The 19,616-nt window shown below is 43.2% G+C and overlaps 1 protein-coding gene and 1 long non-coding RNA gene across 10 annotated transcripts in view; both read right to left on the bottom strand.

Moving 5' to 3' along the window:
* Window positions 1–19,616, bottom strand: part of Grd (GABA-gated ion channel) — an 81,587-nt gene that overhangs the window by 10,351 nt on the left and 51,620 nt on the right. For 5 of the 9 annotated variants that reach the window (XM_031993248.2, XM_031993250.2, XM_031993251.2 and 2 more), the window contains 2 exons: window positions 16,985–17,177; window positions 15,641–15,861 (listed from right to left, as the gene is read on the bottom strand). In XM_031993248.2, the coding sequence (XP_031849108.2) occupies window positions 15,641–15,861; window positions 16,985–17,177 (414 nt within the window). Of the gene's footprint in view, window positions 1–15,640; window positions 15,862–16,190; window positions 16,341–16,726; window positions 16,764–16,984; window positions 17,178–19,616 lie in introns of those variants that run through there. The other 4 variants (XM_076371724.1, XM_031993253.2, XM_031993254.2 and 1 more) reach the window with 3 other exon arrangements.
* Window positions 3,286–4,675, bottom strand: LOC116434671 (uncharacterized). The gene is made up of 3 exons (XR_004236612.2): window positions 4,547–4,675; window positions 4,261–4,452; window positions 3,286–4,109 (listed from the first exon to the last, which is right to left on the bottom strand). It is a non-coding gene; the product is annotated as an uncharacterized LOC116434671 (long non-coding RNA).

The following is a 19,616-nucleotide window of genomic DNA, read 5'->3' as shown; positions in this document are numbered from 1 at the left end:
CGCCGGATACCTCGGCGAGTTCGCGAGTTACACGCTCCCGCGAGTCCGCCCCCGGATTTTCCCTTGTTAGCCGACGTACCCGCTGATAAGGCGCGATAAAATTACCATCGAACTTCCGAGCGATGTCCAATTAATCACCTCGATTTCCGGGATTCGCGTCTTCGCCGAGACGTGGATTTTTGTCGCGCGATCGTTCGCAGGGGTTAGGTCTCGGTTAGGTCGCTGCAATTAGACGGGAGAACTGTAACACTAGAACCGCGATGGATCGATTTCACGGCTCCCTCGTTTCAACTGTTATCTGTCGCCATCGTGTTGTTTTTAGAAAAGAAGGCATCGCTATCGTCTCCCTTGTTCGCTCCGAATTTATTCGGGCTGCCTCCTTTCGCGCTGAATTCGCTACCCTATATTTAGGGGATGAGGAATCGGACTCGGCTATTGTTCCGCCGACGCGGCGGCCGGATGTTGGCCACGAATTTCGATACGATACGGGATAGGCTTTGTTGCTTTTATTTTCTGGTAGTTTCAGCTTATTGCGGAGCTTTAACAGATACGACTGTTCATTTTAACCCTTCCATCGTCGATTGAAATGGCGGACCGTTGGGGGACACGTGTCCTTTCTTACTGAACACGGTGTAACGAATAGGTAGTTCGATCAATTTTTATGCAAACTGCCGAGAGTACTTCCAGCAATAATATATAGAAGTATAGAAATATTAATATAAATATATAGAAATATTCTTCTGTCATCACTTGTACTTCAGAGCAAACACAGACAGATATTCCCAAGATTTTTCTCTTTTCCCAATAAATTCTTAATAACGAAGTAGTTCTAAAATAATTCACAAAGCAAGGAGTTAACACTAGAACTACCCAGTACTGACTTTACTGACTTTAAAATTTCCTTGTGAATACCACTGTGTTCTCAAGAATTCAATTGACTTACATACCAATTTAGCTATTAAATCAGTTTCCTTAATAATTTCTCAGACAAGCATCTGTCTTTTCAATAATCATAAAAGAAGACAAGAGAATGGGTCATTCTGATTCATCTAGTAGTTCTAATATTAAATTCCCACGACACGTCGCTCTGAACCGTCGAAAACCGTTCGAACCCATCGCTCGCAGGGACGCCTCATCTCGCCGCACGTCGCAACTTGTGCACGGACCTTTACGTCGGCCCACGGCGGCACAGGAAGTTGTTAAAGCGTGAAGAAGGGCGAGGGCGAACAAAGGGAAACGTAACAAGAGCAGTCAAACAAATGGCGACACCTTCGCCTTCCCCGTTCGCGCGGCGCCCATGAAATATAGCCGTCAACTGTCAACTTTCGCGGCACTCGAATATATCCCCGGGGTGACCGCCGCGTCGCTTTCACCCCTTTCACAGCCGAAGGACGCGAAAATCAGCTCAAGTCCGGCCGAGTTAACGCGCCGCCGCCGCCGCCATTGGCTACAACTCCGGCGAGTTAAGGGGCCGCGAAACACGAGACGATCCGTGGCTAATCGGATCCATCATTCTGACACTCTCGATCGGTCAATTTGTAGCATAGACACACCCGTTGCATTCGCTGGCAGCCGTATCACGGCGCAGATTAACTTCGAAATCCGCTGAACGGGCTGTTTTCACCGCGGCGCCGGATTACCTACGTTCCCCGGCCGCCCGGAAGATTTATCGATGTATTTTTCAGAAGATGGAGCACGTGTTCCGCCGAATTACGTTCACCGAAATGCATTTTTGAACGTTCGATTCGTAAGAATGTTACGTTCGCTGAGTGCTTTCGCGTCGCCCGATGAATAGAACATTTTCGAGTACGATTCAACGATACAGCCGCCGGAGAGGTCGAAATCGGCTGTTCCGGATTTCTCGTTTTGCAATCGAAGATACGTTTCTTAGAGGAACGACTAACAAATTTTATCGAACTCAATCTACAATTACTTCTATTAGATGGTACAAGATATGTTCAATGTATAAATCATCCCCAATTTCGCGATCTTCCGATCGTGAACAGTCGAAATCGGCTGTTCCGGATTTCTCGTTTTACAATCGAAGATACGTTTCTTAGAGGAACGACTAACAAATGTTATCGAACTGAATCTACAATTACTTCTATTAGAAGACAGTGCAAGATAGGTTCAACGTATAAATCATCCCCAATGTCACGATCCTCCGATCGTTCGGGCCAGGAAGAAAATACACCGTTCGAATGATCAAGAACGCGCGTCCGTAAACGGTTAAAGGTCTTAACAGTTTGCACGAAAGATAATCCCAGGCTAAACTGCTTACGTTTCAGAAGGAAAGCCAAGATTGTGATCGCGGCATGTTAGAACTGATGCGGCTCCGGAGCAGACATTAGCTTCGAGTTCCATCCCGATTCATTCTTAATACGATGCCAGTCGATATCTTATTCGAGGGGATAGACATTTTGCAATGTGGAAGGATTACCGCCGCGATACTCTACCCGATACGTAGCGAAACAAAATGAAACGGGTATCGTTCGAGGAATCAGTCGCAGACCTTTATAACTCACTGGATATTTCATTAGACCCGGTATTACACACGGCACGATTTAATTAACGACACAGTCTGCTCGCACTGTTTCCTCGCGACGTCATCAGTGCTCGTTGAACAGACTCGATAAAACAAAAACTTAGATCTAGATCCGTACAAGATTCTATCCTATTTTTCTGGAATGTTCTGTACTGTGGCAACATAGCTTCATACTTGAAAGTTAATGAAAATGATCGAAATAACGAGTACACTTAACCTCTTGACCTACAATGTCAGACTCGTGAATTTTCAACTGAACTTGAGATATCTGTCATCTATTATTTTGAAATATAAATTACATATTACTTCTCTATCATCAATCGTAATTGTAAATATAGAATAAATTAAAACTGTTTCGTTTCCTAGTGAATTATTACCGATAAAGTAACCGCGAGCATTGTTTAGCACGTGAACTGGCACGAAGAACGTTTATTCTTTTAATTCTTTCTAGACAAAACTCTGTCGAGTTCTTGAGAGTCTTTCCATGGAAAACTATGCATCAAGATATCGAACATTACAAAACAATGAACCATATTTCAACCCTCGTTACTCGAATAATTGAATTATTCAGTCGTAGCTTTCTGCGTCGCGGCCATCGGAGCTTGAAGCCGCCATTAATACGGTATTCGGAGGGTCAATGCCGTGGGAACAAGATGGTTCGGTAAAGACGCCGATTATTAAAGAAACGGTCACCGTTTCCATTACGAATCAGCTGCGCAATCGACCAGCGCAGAACAGGTTTGTTTAACATTACAATTATTGGTAATTATTGATATCTTAAAGGCATTGAATACTCAAAATTATCTCGAAAACCAACAGTTTCACTCGACTACTATAATGAACGTTCGAATAAACTGAAAATAATCTATTGTTACAATTTTTACGGGGATTACATGTTAATCGTATCAAACACACGGTAGTTCCAGCGTTAACTGCGTATTGTCAGCGGGCCGAAAGTTCGCGCGGTGAATCCGGTGCCGGTTACAAACGTGCCTCGCGCCGTCTGGCGTAAGATTAAACGGCGTTTATAGCGGTGAACTTTCGCCTTAATTGCTGCGCCGGAAACCGGCAAGCGTTTTCGAAGTTGGAACGGCTCGGCTGGGACATCAAAAGCAACGTGACACCTTGTTCAGCAGGCCGCGAGGCTGGAAGAACGGCATTTTCTTTGTCGACTCCCCCGACGAGGTTTCCGTGTTTCCGCGTTCGAGCCATTTCGCGGGAAAATTTCACCGGGTCCTCTTAAATACGCACACTCGGAAGAATCTCTGAAAACATCGTGAACATCGAACATCGAGGAACGCCGGAGCTGTTCGTCGAGAGACTGTTGTTTCTTGTTCGTCGGTCGCTGATGTTAAGATCTGTTGCAAGTTTGCTTCACGATTTCTCTGATGGTAGATTGACATCTCAATATTTGAAAGTGTTAGGAATTTATGGGATTCCTGGACGAATGAGATTGGTTTTTGTTCATTTGTTTATTCCTAATGTTTTGTAATAGCCAAATTGCTGTGTCGCTCTAGGTTTTCGAACGGTCGAATTCTTGGAAGAAACAAATGTCACGTGAAAACTATAAAAGACAGGCAGTTCAAATTCACCATAAAACATATAGAAGAGTCGCCGAATATGTAGCTACAAAAATTTTGAACATTCCGCATCGTAAAATACTTGTAAATAACAATCAAAGTTTAAAAAGCAGTAGATACTTTGTAGATACGCACTTTGTACTCACTTCTGTTACATTTCTACGAAAAGTACGTCGGCCAGCGCAAATTTCCTATGCAGTATTAGATTCTGCAGACATTTTCGAAGAGTAAACCTCCCATAGAAACCATGAGAACGGTTCATCTTCCAAACAGTTGAAGAAAATCACGTCAAGAGCAAGGTGCTCTACAAACATCACCTAGTTGCTACTGCAAATCAAGAATTCCGTTGCACAGTGTTATCAATCAAGACGCGTTTCATATCGACGGCAAACGTCAACGTCGAACCAATCGAAATATTTACCAAAACGGCGCCGGTTAGTCGCGCCGGTATTTTATTAAATAAAGAAAGCGAGCTGCAAAGATCGATGCCCGTGTCGAGGGCGCGCGACGCGTCGCGTTGCTTCGCAAATAGGCGACGCGCGGCGCGAGGCGGAAATAATTTTCATCGTTCATCAGAATAGATTTCATTGTTGACCGTACGCGCGGCTGAAGGGGAGAGCGTCACGTTTAAATCGCGCTGCAACACGCGCCGAGAATTATTCGTTCGCGAACGCCTCTGGAAAAAAGCCGAGACTATGGGAAAATATCGCTGCGAGACGCGTGCTTCGAAAGTGCATATCGGAAGCGAACCAAATTCGACTACGATAACGAACGTTGAAGATCAACGCGTTGCTGAGTAGTCTACAAAATGATTTTTATCTCGAAGATAAACATTTTGTATGAATTGAGTTTCTCTGTATCACGTTGCGATCGAAACGCGAAGTATTCATTAGAAATACAATATCCCCATAATGACCAAGTTGCAATTTCAAGAATTATAATAGGACACAACTGACAGTGGATTACGTCATCATCCACTGCAAAAAATACACTACCAACAATATAAGACCAACTCTGAAAGACAACCTAAAAGACAAAGAATCGAGTCTAAACCTACTACAGTATCAAAAAGAAACGAAGTTATATAACAAACTGTAAATTTATCTTACGAGTCGCTAGTAACCTATATAAGTGGTCGATGCGACTTTAAATAATAGAAACAAACAAAAAATATCCTCATAATGCGAAGGAAAGGATAGAAGTATTTTATTCGCGTGTTTTGTATGTTGACGCATTATTCGAAATTTAACGTTGAAGTTTCGATTGTATAGTCACGCTTCGCTGAATCGAGTGTCTGAGAGTCGTCTCTCGAGTTTAAAGGGTTAATACGGGTCCATCGAACGTAAGCGGGACCGCAAATTATACCTCTCATTGCTTATTCGCAAAAGAGAAATTAAAATGTTCTTTTCCATTTCCTGTTGTTAACATTCAAGTGTCTTTTTTTAATATCAAACAGAAGACGACCCGTTTCGACTACTTTATATCAACCCTTATCACTCCAGATGGTTTCGTAACCTAGCAACTTCAGTCACTTTTTATAGTACCCATTATAAAATTAACAATATTATAACACTTACACCCTCTATTTTCCTTCTTACAAAATTTGGACTTGTGGAAAATCTAATAAGCTTAGGGGTTCTTTCATTCGAATATTTAATATTAGAAGTGATGCAATATTTTGACCTACAGAGTTCAAACGGTTAAAAACGTACCTTTTCGAATGTACACGTCTAATTTTATCATTCGTTTTGTTCCACAATATTCCAAATAAGAGATCGATATCATTCAGAAGAAAATATCCCATTGAATTTTTCGTCGATTTAACGAAGCCCGTTCTCATCGTTCGGTGGCTATCATTTTTGTTCCGGAAGCGCGCGCGGCTAATTCGGAATGTAACGGGGTTAACGTCCATCTCTTCAGTCGCAAATCAACTCGTATTAGCCGACAAGACAAGCGCATATACAAGGGTGAAGTGGAGAGTCCGACGTATCCGCCCAACCCAACAGGTATATCAGCTGGATCGTTTGAAATTGAATCTGACCGCAGTTCCTCATCCGTGCGCGGAGCGTTGTAATTAATTGCGAGATTTTAGCGAGCAGACATCGCGAACACGTTTTTCCCGATGTTCGAACAGTGAAAGGGACGTTATACGACGAGGATATTTTTCATTGACGAGGTACTTTCCAAAAGATTAGCAATAAAACGCATAGATACCCTAAACTCATCCAACGTTGCAAGCTCTTCGTTCGCGTCTATCGCAAATGCCTCGTGTTTTACAGAGTTCACTGTGTACTAGAGGAATCTGGTCGGAGTTCAAGAGTTTATCCAACGAGCAAAGGAACGTTTACAACGGAGCTGCGGTGGAAGCTAAGAAAACTGATCTTGTGTTTCTAGTGGAACTGCTGGATGATTCCTCTCTTACCAAGGCAACTAAGAAGAATACATCGGAAAATCAAACTTAGACCTCCCGTCGATCCAAAGCATTAATGCGTTAACTCAGTGTCACTAATGAATCCTCTCTTACCAAGGCAACTAAGAAGAATACATCAGAAAATCGAATTTAACCCTTTGCGCACGAAGATTCTTTGAAACGTAGAAAACCTTCCTCAGAAGTTAAATTATACACCGATTGCTTAATTAATAGGAGAAAAGGAAACTACATACAGATCTCTTGCCATCTAATTAAATCATTGTTCGCGACTCAGTCTTCCAAACACAAACACCCAATCCGAAACGTCGACATCCCTCCGCAAATCAAACTTAAACCTCCCGTCGATCCAAATCCGCGAGCATTAACGCGCGAGGCAGAATCCCCGCGTGATTCACGGGTTCCGGATGCCTCGAGGAAGTTTCCCCCGTCCTTAAAGGGATCAGGCGAGGGCGCGATTCGCGCGGCAATTCCCAAAAAGTAGGTGATGGGCGGAAATTTTCCTTTGAGCCGCGGCAGGGACGAGTTCGCAAATAGCGGGCGCGCCCGAGGTAGCAGAACGAAGCCCGGCGAATTCTCCGGCTATCCAGAAGGAGGTTGGCAAATGTGAAGGGGCTCCGTAACGCGGAGCATGTGTACACTTCACGCTCGAGATGATTTATACCCTCTTGGACGGAATCGGGAATCTCAAAATGCCGGGGTTGCTGCGGCGCGCGCGCTAGCTCGCTCGCGGTTCCCTCGTCCGTGCGTACAACGGGCTCGGATTCCCGTGCCAAGCAGACAGTTTCCAATATCGCCGCCCGTCTGACCTGCCCCGATGTTTATTCTGACGATTATTCGGGTTACCTGAACTTACGGCCGCATTTACTCAACTAAATCGGAGTTCGGCCGATTCGATTGGCGCGCGCCGCTTGGGCCGGTTCTCCAGCCGGCGAGCAGATTTGACTTTCGAGGATTTTACTGTGGAAACTCCGAAGAGAGCATCCATCGAGATTTCGTTTATGATTCTGGACGACGCTGAATCAGTGCTTTCGATAAGTTTGAGGAGAATCATCTGTCTTTTCGATTGTGGAAAGAAGGAAGATGGGGCAGTTTGACTTTTGGTTTCTTGCGTTATGATCGGTGGGGAGTTTGTGAGATGATTGGGTAGATTGGTGTGAACTGGAATATGCTAATGGGAATTTTAAGTATATTGTAATGTGTACAGGAGGATAGAAGAATATTTTATTTAAAAAATGAATGCAGTTCATAAGCAAAATATGACCGAAATTTCCGTGGCACGGACCGCGCTAATGACGCTAAGTTAATGCTTTGGATCGACGAGAGGTTTAAATTTGATTTACTGTATTTTTCTTAGTTGTCTTGAACAGAGAGGAATCATTAATGACACTGAGTTAACGCATTAATGCTTTGGATCGACGAGAGGTTTAAATTTGATTTTCTAATGTATTATTCTCAGTTGTCTTGAGAAGAGAGGAATCATTAATAAAAGTTCTGTACTTGATTTCGAGTGAACTATTTCATTCGGAAGCTCTATGATTGCTAAAGTACCTAGCAAAATTTCTTTTTGCTATTCTTGAAGCTTTTTCAGTTATTTTATGGGAAGACGAGTAGAAGAATCGAAGTAACAATAGAAGTTTCAATCGAAACACCTACGCAAAATTAATTTGGAAAGCTTCGGATTTGATTCTCTGTTTCATTACTTTCCCTCTTCTAATTACCTAATAACTCTCCATCTCACTTCCCATATCAGTCTAGAATCAAGTTCAAATAAGAACTATACGCATCAATCTCAAACCGATCAAATATCTCCCGGCCGATCATTCTCCACCACAGTAAGCATCCATCGAGACGAAAGATCCTCTGAAGCACGTGACACGAGCGAACTATCCTCGGCGCACATCGGGCTAGGAAGGGAAGATCCTATTGTTAGGTCGCGTTTATTACGACGTATTCTTTAGGCGGTTTCGCGGCCGGCCTCTCGTTTGCATGAAAATAACGAACCCGATTAGCATACAGACACGATGAAATCCTAAAACTACTTTGGCCAGCGCCGGTTCACGTACGCCCTCCCCGTACCACGTCGGCGGAATCTAAAATCATGGATTTTCCAGGGCGAATCCTCGGGGTCGGCCGGATCCCGGGGAGCGCGGCAGATTATCTGTGACGGATAGCGGCGCGTTTTAGGTCTATTCCGTCTGGAAATGAGCGGATACCGCCCTACCACCAAGGGCACATCCGACTACTTACCCGGCGACCCGTGAAATCGCGCCGTGATTCCGCGAGCTCGTCGCGCGACCGATCAAAATCCGGCAGGTGTTTCCTGCACAATGCTCCTACGAGCACGGCTAATACGCGAAATTACGTTTACGCCGTCGCGAACGTCGCATCGGATTGTTATCGACGCGCGAAACCGTTCGCCGGGGATGTACCGTGGTATCTAAAGTTCAGCGCGGTTTTAGGAGACTTTTAACCAGTTAAGTGTGGAGTTTGAAGAATCTCTCATTGCGCGCAATAAAATGAAATAATGAAGCGTGTACTCGTTAAATGCAGGCCGAATGCACTTGAAACATATCGTAACGAAACACTAAAGCGAAACGAAGAATTACATGTTTGTAAAAAATAAATGATCCACCGTTGAGAAAGTTGGCGCCATTGAGAGTTTTAAGGTGACGTCTATACTCGTCAAACACAGTTAACTGGTTGATTAACACTAGAACTACCGTATCAGAAAATGACTGGTTTCGATCTTTTTGTTTAGCAATTATTGATATCTTCGAAGCACTGAATCTTCGGAATGATTTTGAAAATAAATAGCTTCATTCGAGTACTATAATGAATGTCTGAAGAAACTGAAAATAATCAGTAGTTACAATTTTTATGGGAATTGCTCGGTAGTTCTAGCGTTAAATCATTCGTCGACTATTCAGTCTTCCAAACATGAACATTTCATCCCAACATCGACACTCGTCTGTAAAGGGTTAAATGACTCCTTACATCATCTATCCACTATAAAATCGATCCATCGGAGTTCCATCGTTACAGATCTCCCGTCTAATTGCAGTGCAACGTCAGAACGAACCGTTCCGTCCCACGAGGACCCATAAAAAGTGTTTCTCCCCCGCGAGTTTGAAATCATTCGGCAGAACAAATCGACATAAGAGGGACGGTCCTGCGCTCGTGATAAAGTCACGAACGTAAAAGTTTATTGCGCTCTTGTTTTTTTATGGATTCGACGCATTCCTGATCATACGTGGATCGACCTTGCCGGCCACTCGAACGCGCGGCTGTGGCATCGATGCGCAAATGGGTCGACCATCTTTCAGCTGTAAACTACGGCTCCGTCAGACACCGACCGAGGACCCATTCCTGCGTTTATCAGGCGAGAATGTTTACGCAACCGCCTCTCCATTGCGTTTTTATGAAACGTAACGAGTACCTTTCAGTGTCGCGTTTGATAAGCGTGCGCGATTACGCACACTCGCGGCCTTATTGACGTGAGCGGATGCAGAGCGGCATCGGAAAGTGGATTCGACGGTGGAAATCGAATGATCGCGAACATTTCGCGTGGATCTTCGCAAGTTCTGATGTAGTAATTAGTAATCTTTTATTATTGTGATACCGAATGATAATTAATATTTTATTACCGTTACACTGAACGATAATTAATCTTTTATTACTGTTGCACTGAACGACAATTAATCTTTCATTATTGCGATACTGAATGATAGTTAATCTTTTATTTTTGTGATACTCAATGATAATTAATATTTTATTACCGTTACACTGAACGATAATTAAACTTTTATTACCGTTACACTGAACGACAATTAATCTTTCATTATTGCGATACTGAATGATAATTAATCTTTTATTTTTGTGATACTGAATGATAATTAATATTTTATTACCGTTACACTGAACGATAATTAAACTTTTATTACCGTTACACTGAACGATAATCAATCTTTCATTATTGTGATACTGAATGATAATCTTTTATTTTTGTGATACTCAATGATAATTAATATTTTATTACCGTCACACCGAACGATAATTAATCTTTTATCGTCGCGATACCGAATAACGATTAATCTCTTATTACCGTTCCGCTGAATAATAATTAATCCCTTATTACCGTTGCACCGAATAATAACAAACCTTTCGTCATTACATCAGATAACAATTAATCTCGCGGTAAATTCAATCGATAATAACGAAAGTTTCTGTAACGTTCAGATAGCGACACCCTATTAATTTATCCGAAAAGTATCGAGACGCGAAACGCCGCGATTCCGCGCCGCAACAGACACGTCCTCGAGGAAATGGAATAAATAGTTTCGCCGCGGCGAGAGCGCCTCCGCCGATCCTCCGATCCCCGTAACTTTTCAGGTGGCCTACTTAAAACAACTTCCGAAGTTTCACAATAAAGTGCATCGCTCGGCGATATTAATTAAGAATTTTCTACCTGACGCCGGTCATACGAGATCCTATAGATTACGAAATTAATTGGATGTCCGGCGCGAAGCGGCCGCGCAGATTTTCCCGGGCGATGCATCTCATTATGAATATTGAAACTTAATGCACGGGACCGATGCCAAATACGTTGCCGCGTTTCAAAGCGTCTAACTTCAATATTATTCTTATGGCAATAATATTCATTGGGAATTAAGAGTATTAATTTCCTAGGATACTTAGGGTGGAAGTAATTTCGATGATTTCGATGCTGCTTCAACCCTTCTCAATTAGAATATCAATTCAAAGGAACATGGTGCAATCGTTTCTAGAGATACACGCAAAATATTATAAAATAAACATACGAGTGATTGAAACTGATTGAAATAAGAGATAAATGTGTCCTCACAAGAAACCAACAGTCATTTGACGTAACAAAATCACTCAATGGTAATCGAACCATCGCAAACAGACGCAAAAATCATTACAAACTGCGAAGAGTTGACCCTGTCATTTACATTTATTCCTTATTTCAATAATAGTCAAACAAATCACTGAAAAATTCATTTTAGATCATTCTCCTGCGATCTTAATTTCACTTGACACTAGAACTACCGAGCATTTGCTGTCTGAGAGTCATATTTTTTACTTTATTTTGGTACATCGAATCGTATGGTGTCCGAGAGTCAACCCTCCAGTGCAAAGGGTTAAGTTCTTAAGGGTTAAGTTCATTTTCGCACTGGTTTCTCAAGACACACCCGCGGCGAGCGAATTAATTACGCGACGATCCGTCGAAAGATCTCGCCGGCAGGAAAAATACTTAACTATGTTGAATCTCTGCAAAGTAAATAGAAGCTGCTTGGATCAATATTTGCGGAGGGCTGTACTAGCAGCTAATAAAGTGCTGTGTAAATAGTGCGACGTGATCGCCATTTAATAGTTACCAATCGGCCGCGGGTGAGTGCCGGGCGAGTTTCCACAGAAATTCGATTTTCCCGATCAGTCCAAGGGGATTGCCGGCGATTATACGTTTCGCGGCTGGTTTCGAAGAAAGAGTACCAGCTTGGGTTCACGCGAATCAATTTATTTCATGATTCACCGGAAATCAGCTGCGCTTTCTCCATAATTCATATTGAAAGTATAAAAGTGTAGTATAATGAGAGATATTGAGAATATGAAACTATTAGATTATAATAGATGATGAAAATATAGAAGTGTTGTATCATAATAATAATCTGTTACAACAGATACTGCAGTATCTAGAATTTAGCGCAGTTTTAGGGTATTCGCATGTGTGAAGTGGGAAGCCTAGAGGCCTAGGTAGAGAAATCATTAAAAAATGAGAATATTATTCAGAATTGTAACCATTAACCTGATTTTCCCGAAAGATGGACTTAAGCCACTCAAGAAATAAACAGCTGAAATATACATGAACTCGACTTTCAATAAATGCCCGTAAACCCAGCGTTAAATACATATATTTATTCCTAGCTCTCGATTACTCAAGATCCACTCTTTCGTTATCTATAATACAGTAACGCTGTAATAATAATGATTCCCCCGCCACAGTGGCATGTAAAAATGTGTCTTCGCACAGGCCGGCGAACAGGGGCGGCGTACTTCCGCAGGGTTTTATCGCCGGCTCGCTGTGTGGAGCCCGGCGGGGCGTAGTTCTTGAAGAACGATTCGTGTCGGACACATGATTCTTAATAAGACCGCGGCAGAGGTGCGCGTGTATAGAAGCCACCTTGAGCTCAAGGGTTAATTCTGGCGCGCACAATGGAGCCGATCCAGTAGACTAGGTCAAGAGAAAGGGAATGGCTTAACAAAGGGGAAACGTACATCGCTCGAGCCCGCGCGCGCGTGGCCGGTGTATTTCTATTTGTCTTGTCGGACAATCCGGAACACAGGAATCGCCGGAACCTTTCGGCGAACCTGAGGAATTCGGCTGTCAAGCGTCGACGACAGCGCTGCCCTTTGTGCCGTCCGCTGGAACACGGCGAACTCGTTTACAGGTAGGCCGACCGTTGCGACGCGAACGCTGGGAATATTTGAATTCCACCTCGCCGCCGCCTTTGGCGAAAAGTAACCGACGAGACGGCCGGTAGCGACGTTATCGCGAGCAACGGACGTTGCGAGTGTTACCGGAGGAAACTCTGTGTTTGCCTTAGCTTTATTCTGCGATCGTAGCGGTTTGCTTCGAATTGCGATTCTTGGAGTCTTCTGTTAATGGGGAAGTGGTGAGCTGGAATTAGCTGTTTCAGGACTCTTTGGTGTTTGTAATATTTCGGATATTCTGGAGAATATGTGGATCGGGATAATGTAGGTTTTGCATAGGCAGTGAAGAAGGAAGAACGTGGCTATTGACTTTGCCGATTCGGCTTTGTACTGGGAATTCTGTAGATTGGCATTTTTCGATTTTTGGATAAATCCGTTGGGAAGTTGGGGTTGTCACTCCACCCTTATAGAAGACGGCATTCAACTAGTATATTCGTTTGATTCGTTTCGATTGAAACCGATGATCTTACAACACAGTTTCGCTCGAACACGATAAGAAAATCGCGAGAACCTTTGTATAACACTACAATCTACAAGGTTTCTAACACGATAAGAAAATCGTGAGAACCTTTGTATAACACTGCAATCTACAAGGTTTCTAACACGATAAGAAAATTACGAGAACCTTTGTATAACACTGCAATCTACAAGACGGTTTCGAAATCGCATTGATTTCAGGTTGCAAATTATTTTAGTGGATTAGCAGAGTTAAATTGCCATTTCGCGGAGCTGGGTTTCCCTTCATTTTCGGATCCGCTTCCGCGCTTGGAAGCGTAAAAGGAACACAAAGACCTCGTACAATCAAAGTTGGTGGAACGCAAACACTCGTTTTCATTCATTCGATGGGGATCGCGGAAACGCTGTTCCGAGTTCCACAAAAACCGGTAATAATAGATTATTCGAGAGCTCTCCTCGGACTTAGATCATCGTTTTCAATTGTTACAAACGCAGGCTCTAGTCTCGCGATGCTGTCGCGCGACACGTTTCCCGTTGAAACGTTTTTTCACGCGGAAACGCGAAGGCTTCTTAAGGGACAATGAAAGTCGGCATAATGAGGTAGCAAAGATTAATTCGGTCACTTATTCAATTATTCCAGCTCCAGCGGTTACGAACTTCGAACTTCTGCGTTGACTAGTTGCCGCGGTTGCTGGGCTATTCATTTACATTGGGCCGACAATCGGTATTACTTTCTTTCGCGAGTCTTGTTCGCGAGGAATTTCACGGTTGTTGCGTTCATCTCTCGCAGCGGAATCGAGAGTAAGTTTTTTGTTAAACATTCTATACCGGGGAAAGTTCCAGATCGTTTTTGGAATTCTTGGATAGGATGAGTTTCAAGGAAGTTTCGTTCATTCTTTGTAGACGAGGGTTCTTTGAAGTATATAAAACCTTCAGATGAAGCTGAATTATGTACTGACTGCTGAAACAATGGAAGAAAACACGCTGATCTCCTGCTGTTCGAGTAATTAAATCATTTACTGACCTAGTGCCAGTGTTCCAGCGTTAAACGCGTGGTCCCAGCATCAAACAGCATCCATAAGATACAAGAAATCGATCATTCCGAAAGGACTGCGGACAAATCGCGTGCCAATTCGCGTGACTAAGCGCAACACGTTCGTCGTACGCTGTCCAAGAACAATGTATATACGGAGAACGAATTAATCATTCGCTGATGACAATTAACGTCTCTCCCCAGGTCGGACTGGACAAGCTGGCCAAACGTAAAACGCGAGCTGAAAGCGGCGTCATGCATCGTCATGCACGATGAGACGCAAGCCGACCGTAACGCGATTGTCCGGAGCAGCGATAAAACGGGAGACCCGAGTAAGAAACCCTTCTAACGCGGCGAGTTTCTTGAATTTATTGCCGAGACGATTCCAACTTTACGCGCGGATTTCGAATGTTAGGGATCTGGGTCTCCGGCGTTTTATCTGCTCGGTAATTTTTCAATACGATCGCTTCTGAACGTTGAAACGAGCGTTTGTGCTTAGTTTCGAGGCGATGTCGTGTCACCTAGTTTGGAATTTTGCAGTTTTGATTGGTTACTTGTGGCTGTATCGAGGAATAGGAAATTAGTGATCGAAAGTGTTAGTAATTAGGGAGTGAGACTGATAATATTGTGTGAGAAGATGAAGATTGTCTAATTAGTAGAATCATCTGGTTTCTTGAGTGTAGTTGGAATAAGAGGGATGTTTCTATTTTATAATTTTATAGGATCAATAGGACCTAGGACAAATAGCAAATTAGTGATCTTAGGACAAATGTCAAATTAGTGATCCTAGGACAAATATCAAATTAGTGATCTAATAAACAAAACTAATAGAAAATTGGACGAGAAGAGACGAAGATTGTCTAATCAGTCCAATCATCTATGTCTCAAGTACAGTTGTAACAAGGGGTGTCTTTCTATTCTATAATTTTATAGGATCAATAGAACCTAGGACAACCATCAAATTAGTGATCCTAGGAAAAACATCAAATTAGTGACCTAATAAACAAAACTACTAGAAAATTGGACGAGAAGAGACTGATCGATCAGTCGCGTTCCTCAGCGCAACCATTAAGCGATCTACTTACCTAGAACTGTAGAGGACCCTGCCATCCTGATAGAGCCTGACGAATTTATTGGGACTGGTTATGGTGTGCAGGTAGCTGTGCTTGCCGTTATAGAAGTACGTATCCGGTTTCCAGATCCTGGCCAGCATCGATATGCTGAGCGCGAGCGTCTCCTTGCCGCCTTGAAAGGCCAGACGTCTGTCCACCCAAGACTGACGGAAGTAGCAGTCCATCGAGTAAGTCTACAGAAGAAACGTCACTGCTATTAGCCGGCCTCGTTACAATCGATTACAGACCGACACGCCGACCGTGCCGAAATTCGCCCGTTTTTCGCATCGGCTCCCTCTCTCCCTCTCAATTCCCGCGGAACTCTTCGTTCATCCCATTCCCGTGATCCCTAGGTACTCTGCCAACAGCGCTGAACGGGATTGGATGAAAATTCGACGTGTCCATTGAGACTCTAACCGATTTGTCATTCAGTTTTCGTATCGGTGAATCGATTTCTTTAATCATTTCTCGGAGAAACATCTACTATATTTTAATTAACCGTAATGCATAATAAGCATAACACCTTTGCCTACTGACTCCAATGCGTATAATGGCGGCAGAAATGATTTTATTTTTATCACTGTTATTGTAATATTTACAAATTAACACGTTCTTGTGAATTTATTTCCGCTTGTTATCTATTTTATAGTATTTTCGCGATAAGTAAATTTGAAATAATTCCAGTTCGTTAACAATTAACTAGGGTTAATATTAACCCTTTGCACTCGGGAGTATTTCGTTAGCAATACTTAACATTTTCTAACTACACAAAGACGATGGTTTTTTTAAATTGAATTCTAAGAGAAATCACAGGTAAATTGAGAAACGAAGCTTTTTTATCTCAATATTTCGCGCACCGATGCACTGTACATAGTTCAATATTAAATATTAAATTTGCTAATTTCACTGCGTCAGATCAAATGGTGACTGAAAACAGCTTTGTCCCTCGATTTAAGTGTGATTTCTCGTCGAGTCACTTTCACAAAATATCTTCTCTATCTCATCAGGAGGCGTTAAAATATTTCTAATGAAAAACTTCCGAGTGCAAAGGTTAATAACTGCGAAATGAAGGAATCGGGAATGGGTCGTTCCGGTGTTAAGGACCAGCGGCGAATGGCGGAAGATGCAGGCGAATCAGGAAGCGGCGGGCGTATGAAAAGCAGCAAATAAATAAAGCTGGGAGATCAGAGGGGAATTCTGGGATCCGTTTGATAAGATAAGCGAGCTGGATGCGGAATCTTGAGCCGGTCGTTGAATTGGACGCCGCGCGCCGTGCATTCTGCGAAGCGAACAAAATCGAGCGATGGAAATACGAACCATATCGACTTCTGAGATCGGACCCATGCTGCGCACCATGATGTCGACCTCAACGGTGGCCGGTGGTCCACCGAAGTCTGGCCTGACGCTGTTGTCGTAACCGCGAAGCAGATTGTCCAGCAGTTCGCTGATGTTGCTGTGATTGTTGCTTTGCGTTCTCTGTCTTGTGGAGGTTTTTGCCCCTGTGGCTGCTCTGGAACATAGACGAGGGTGGTACATCTACAGTGATACCGAGGCGCATTAGTGGTGCTTTGGAGGGTGAATGTACGATCAATTGAAATAATGAACATTGAGAATAGTATTAGTTGATTCGTCATTTAAAGATAAATGTTGTGTGAAAATAAGGAGATTTTGTAATAAATTTTGAGCTGAGTTTTAGGGACGTGTTTATAGTTGATTGGTTTTGTAGGTTTATAGTTCTATAGATCCATAGTTTCGTAATTCTATAGTTCTACAGTTCTATAGATGTACAATTACACAATTACACAGTTACAGTTACAGTTACATAGTTACAGAGTTATGGTCGTCAATACACCGATACAAATATAGTATTAGAAAATTTGCATTTTTCATCCCACATCTGAATAAAGAATTTCGATCGTCTTCTCGGTTATTAGAAATAAAGGGCGACGCGACGCTTCCGACGTTGTACCTTCTGATCGTCAATTATGGTTAACCGTTCAAGGTGGTCCGATTTCACGGGTCAATTTCAATGTACGGAGAACCAGCAGCTGCTGATCGTTGTTCGGATACTCGTATCCTTGGTATGTCATACGCCTTCGATCCATTTGCACGATTCCCTACCGTTGTATGCCTGTGTAAACCGGCCCGATCCCCGAGACAAGGTTTACTCCCATTTAGCGTGTCGTTTAGAGAACCGTACTATCCGTGCACGCGATGTACGAACACGTATTTACATTCATGAGTTCACGCGATACGCTGCCATCGTCATTATTATACCGTTGCAACAGACGAGAATCAACGGATAATTGTAATTGGATCGAAACAATCGCGAATATTCGTTCTCAGTGAATTGTACAGTTGATTTATCAGCTGACTGATGTCAAGAAAATCAAAAGAATCTCCTTAACATTTGAAAAAAACATAATAATTCACCTAATCTAATTTCCAAGCTCGACGGAACATACTAAGTGTAAATTGGAACGATCTAGTCTCGAATAATTCCGATGATCATTTAGAAATGTTTCAGAAATAAATAACAATAACGATAATAACAGTAACAATATCTACTACAAAACAAAAGCGTTCGATCGAGGAACTTCGATAGATTCCGAAGTTCTTCAGTCGTCCATTTAAACCTTTTCAGACGAGTGCCGCCGTAATGGCGGCTCCGGTCTTCACCGTCTAAAATCGAGAGCTGCGACCGCGCTTTAATTCAATTATTCCTACAACCAGCAACAATTTCATCTTTCCCAGCATTCGAGGCATCGACGAACAATTCAGACTTCCATGAATTCATAGCAACGCCAACGGTTTCTCGCGCTGAGAAGTGCAAAGACGCTCGAGCGCCGCGAATTTTCTCGCCTCCCGTCGCCATTTCAACGGGAAATGCACGCAGCACAGTTCGCCTTGATGACCTTTTCCTCTCTCGCCCGTCGAACAGTCGGCGCGGCCGAAAAGATTCGTACTTTTGCAAATCGAAGCGGCCAGAGAGCGCTTTCGTTTGAACGCTAAAGCCGGCAGTGGTTTTTTTCCCCCGCTACTTTCTCCCTTTTTCCCGTCATTGTTTTTCAGCGGCACATTCGACGCTGTTTTATTTATGTTTCGCGGCACAAGTATGATGTGTACACGTGCTGGAGTGCACACTCGGCCGGCCTGGAAATTGGAACAGCCAGAGAATTTCGACGGGGGAACGAAAATTGCGGCAGGGATACTATTTTTCCTTTTTCCTCCCCTCCTTCTTCTGCTTTTTCGTCATTCCCTCTCTTTCTCTCACTTTCTCTCTCTCTCTCTGTCACTCCGTCTCTTTCCCTCTGTCTCCCTTTTTTGTTTTTCAAGTGAAATAAAGCGGTGTTTTAACGGCGACCGGTGGTTTTAGGTCACGATGAAAACAGCTGCTTGATCGGCCACGTTGTCTGGCCGCTGCCTAGTCTATTTTCCCGACGCGCCTATATCGTCGTGGCTTTTGTTTGCTGACAACGGTAGCTTTCGATCTTTTCGATTCTTCGCCGCGTCCCTTTCACCGAACGGATAGTCCGATAGTTCCTTCGGCCGCTACGTAGCGGCCGGCGGACAGATACTTTACGCGGCGACAATATGGCGCTTATTAGAAGCCAGTTGACCTGCTCGCCGCGAGAGGTTTCTCCGTCTTTTCAGCCGGCTGATTGGTTTCCTTCCATTTTTAATTGGTCCTTTAGACGCTTAAACGACTTCATTAGTACCCGCGGGGCCGGGGGAAGTTCTCTATTAAGCGTAACAATAAGTACTCCGTTACATTTGAATTTCAATCTTCCGTTCCCGAGGAAATTGGGAGCCCGAAGACGCTTCGTTAAGGAAACGTCGGATCGTTCTCGGCGTTCCGGGCATTCGGAATTGGTTGCTAGACGCTTCGATGTAATGAATTGATATCCTAGATGAAATACAATAAATTCCGAGTTTGTTAGAAATTAAA

Source organism: Nomia melanderi, chromosome 10 (genome assembly GCF_051020985.1).
Source record: "Nomia melanderi isolate GNS246 chromosome 10, iyNomMela1, whole genome shotgun sequence".
NCBI lineage: Eukaryota > Metazoa > Arthropoda > Insecta > Hymenoptera > Halictidae > Nomia > Nomia melanderi.
Note: the sequence above shows the minus strand (reverse complement) of the source record. Positions and strands in the feature narration are given on the sequence as shown.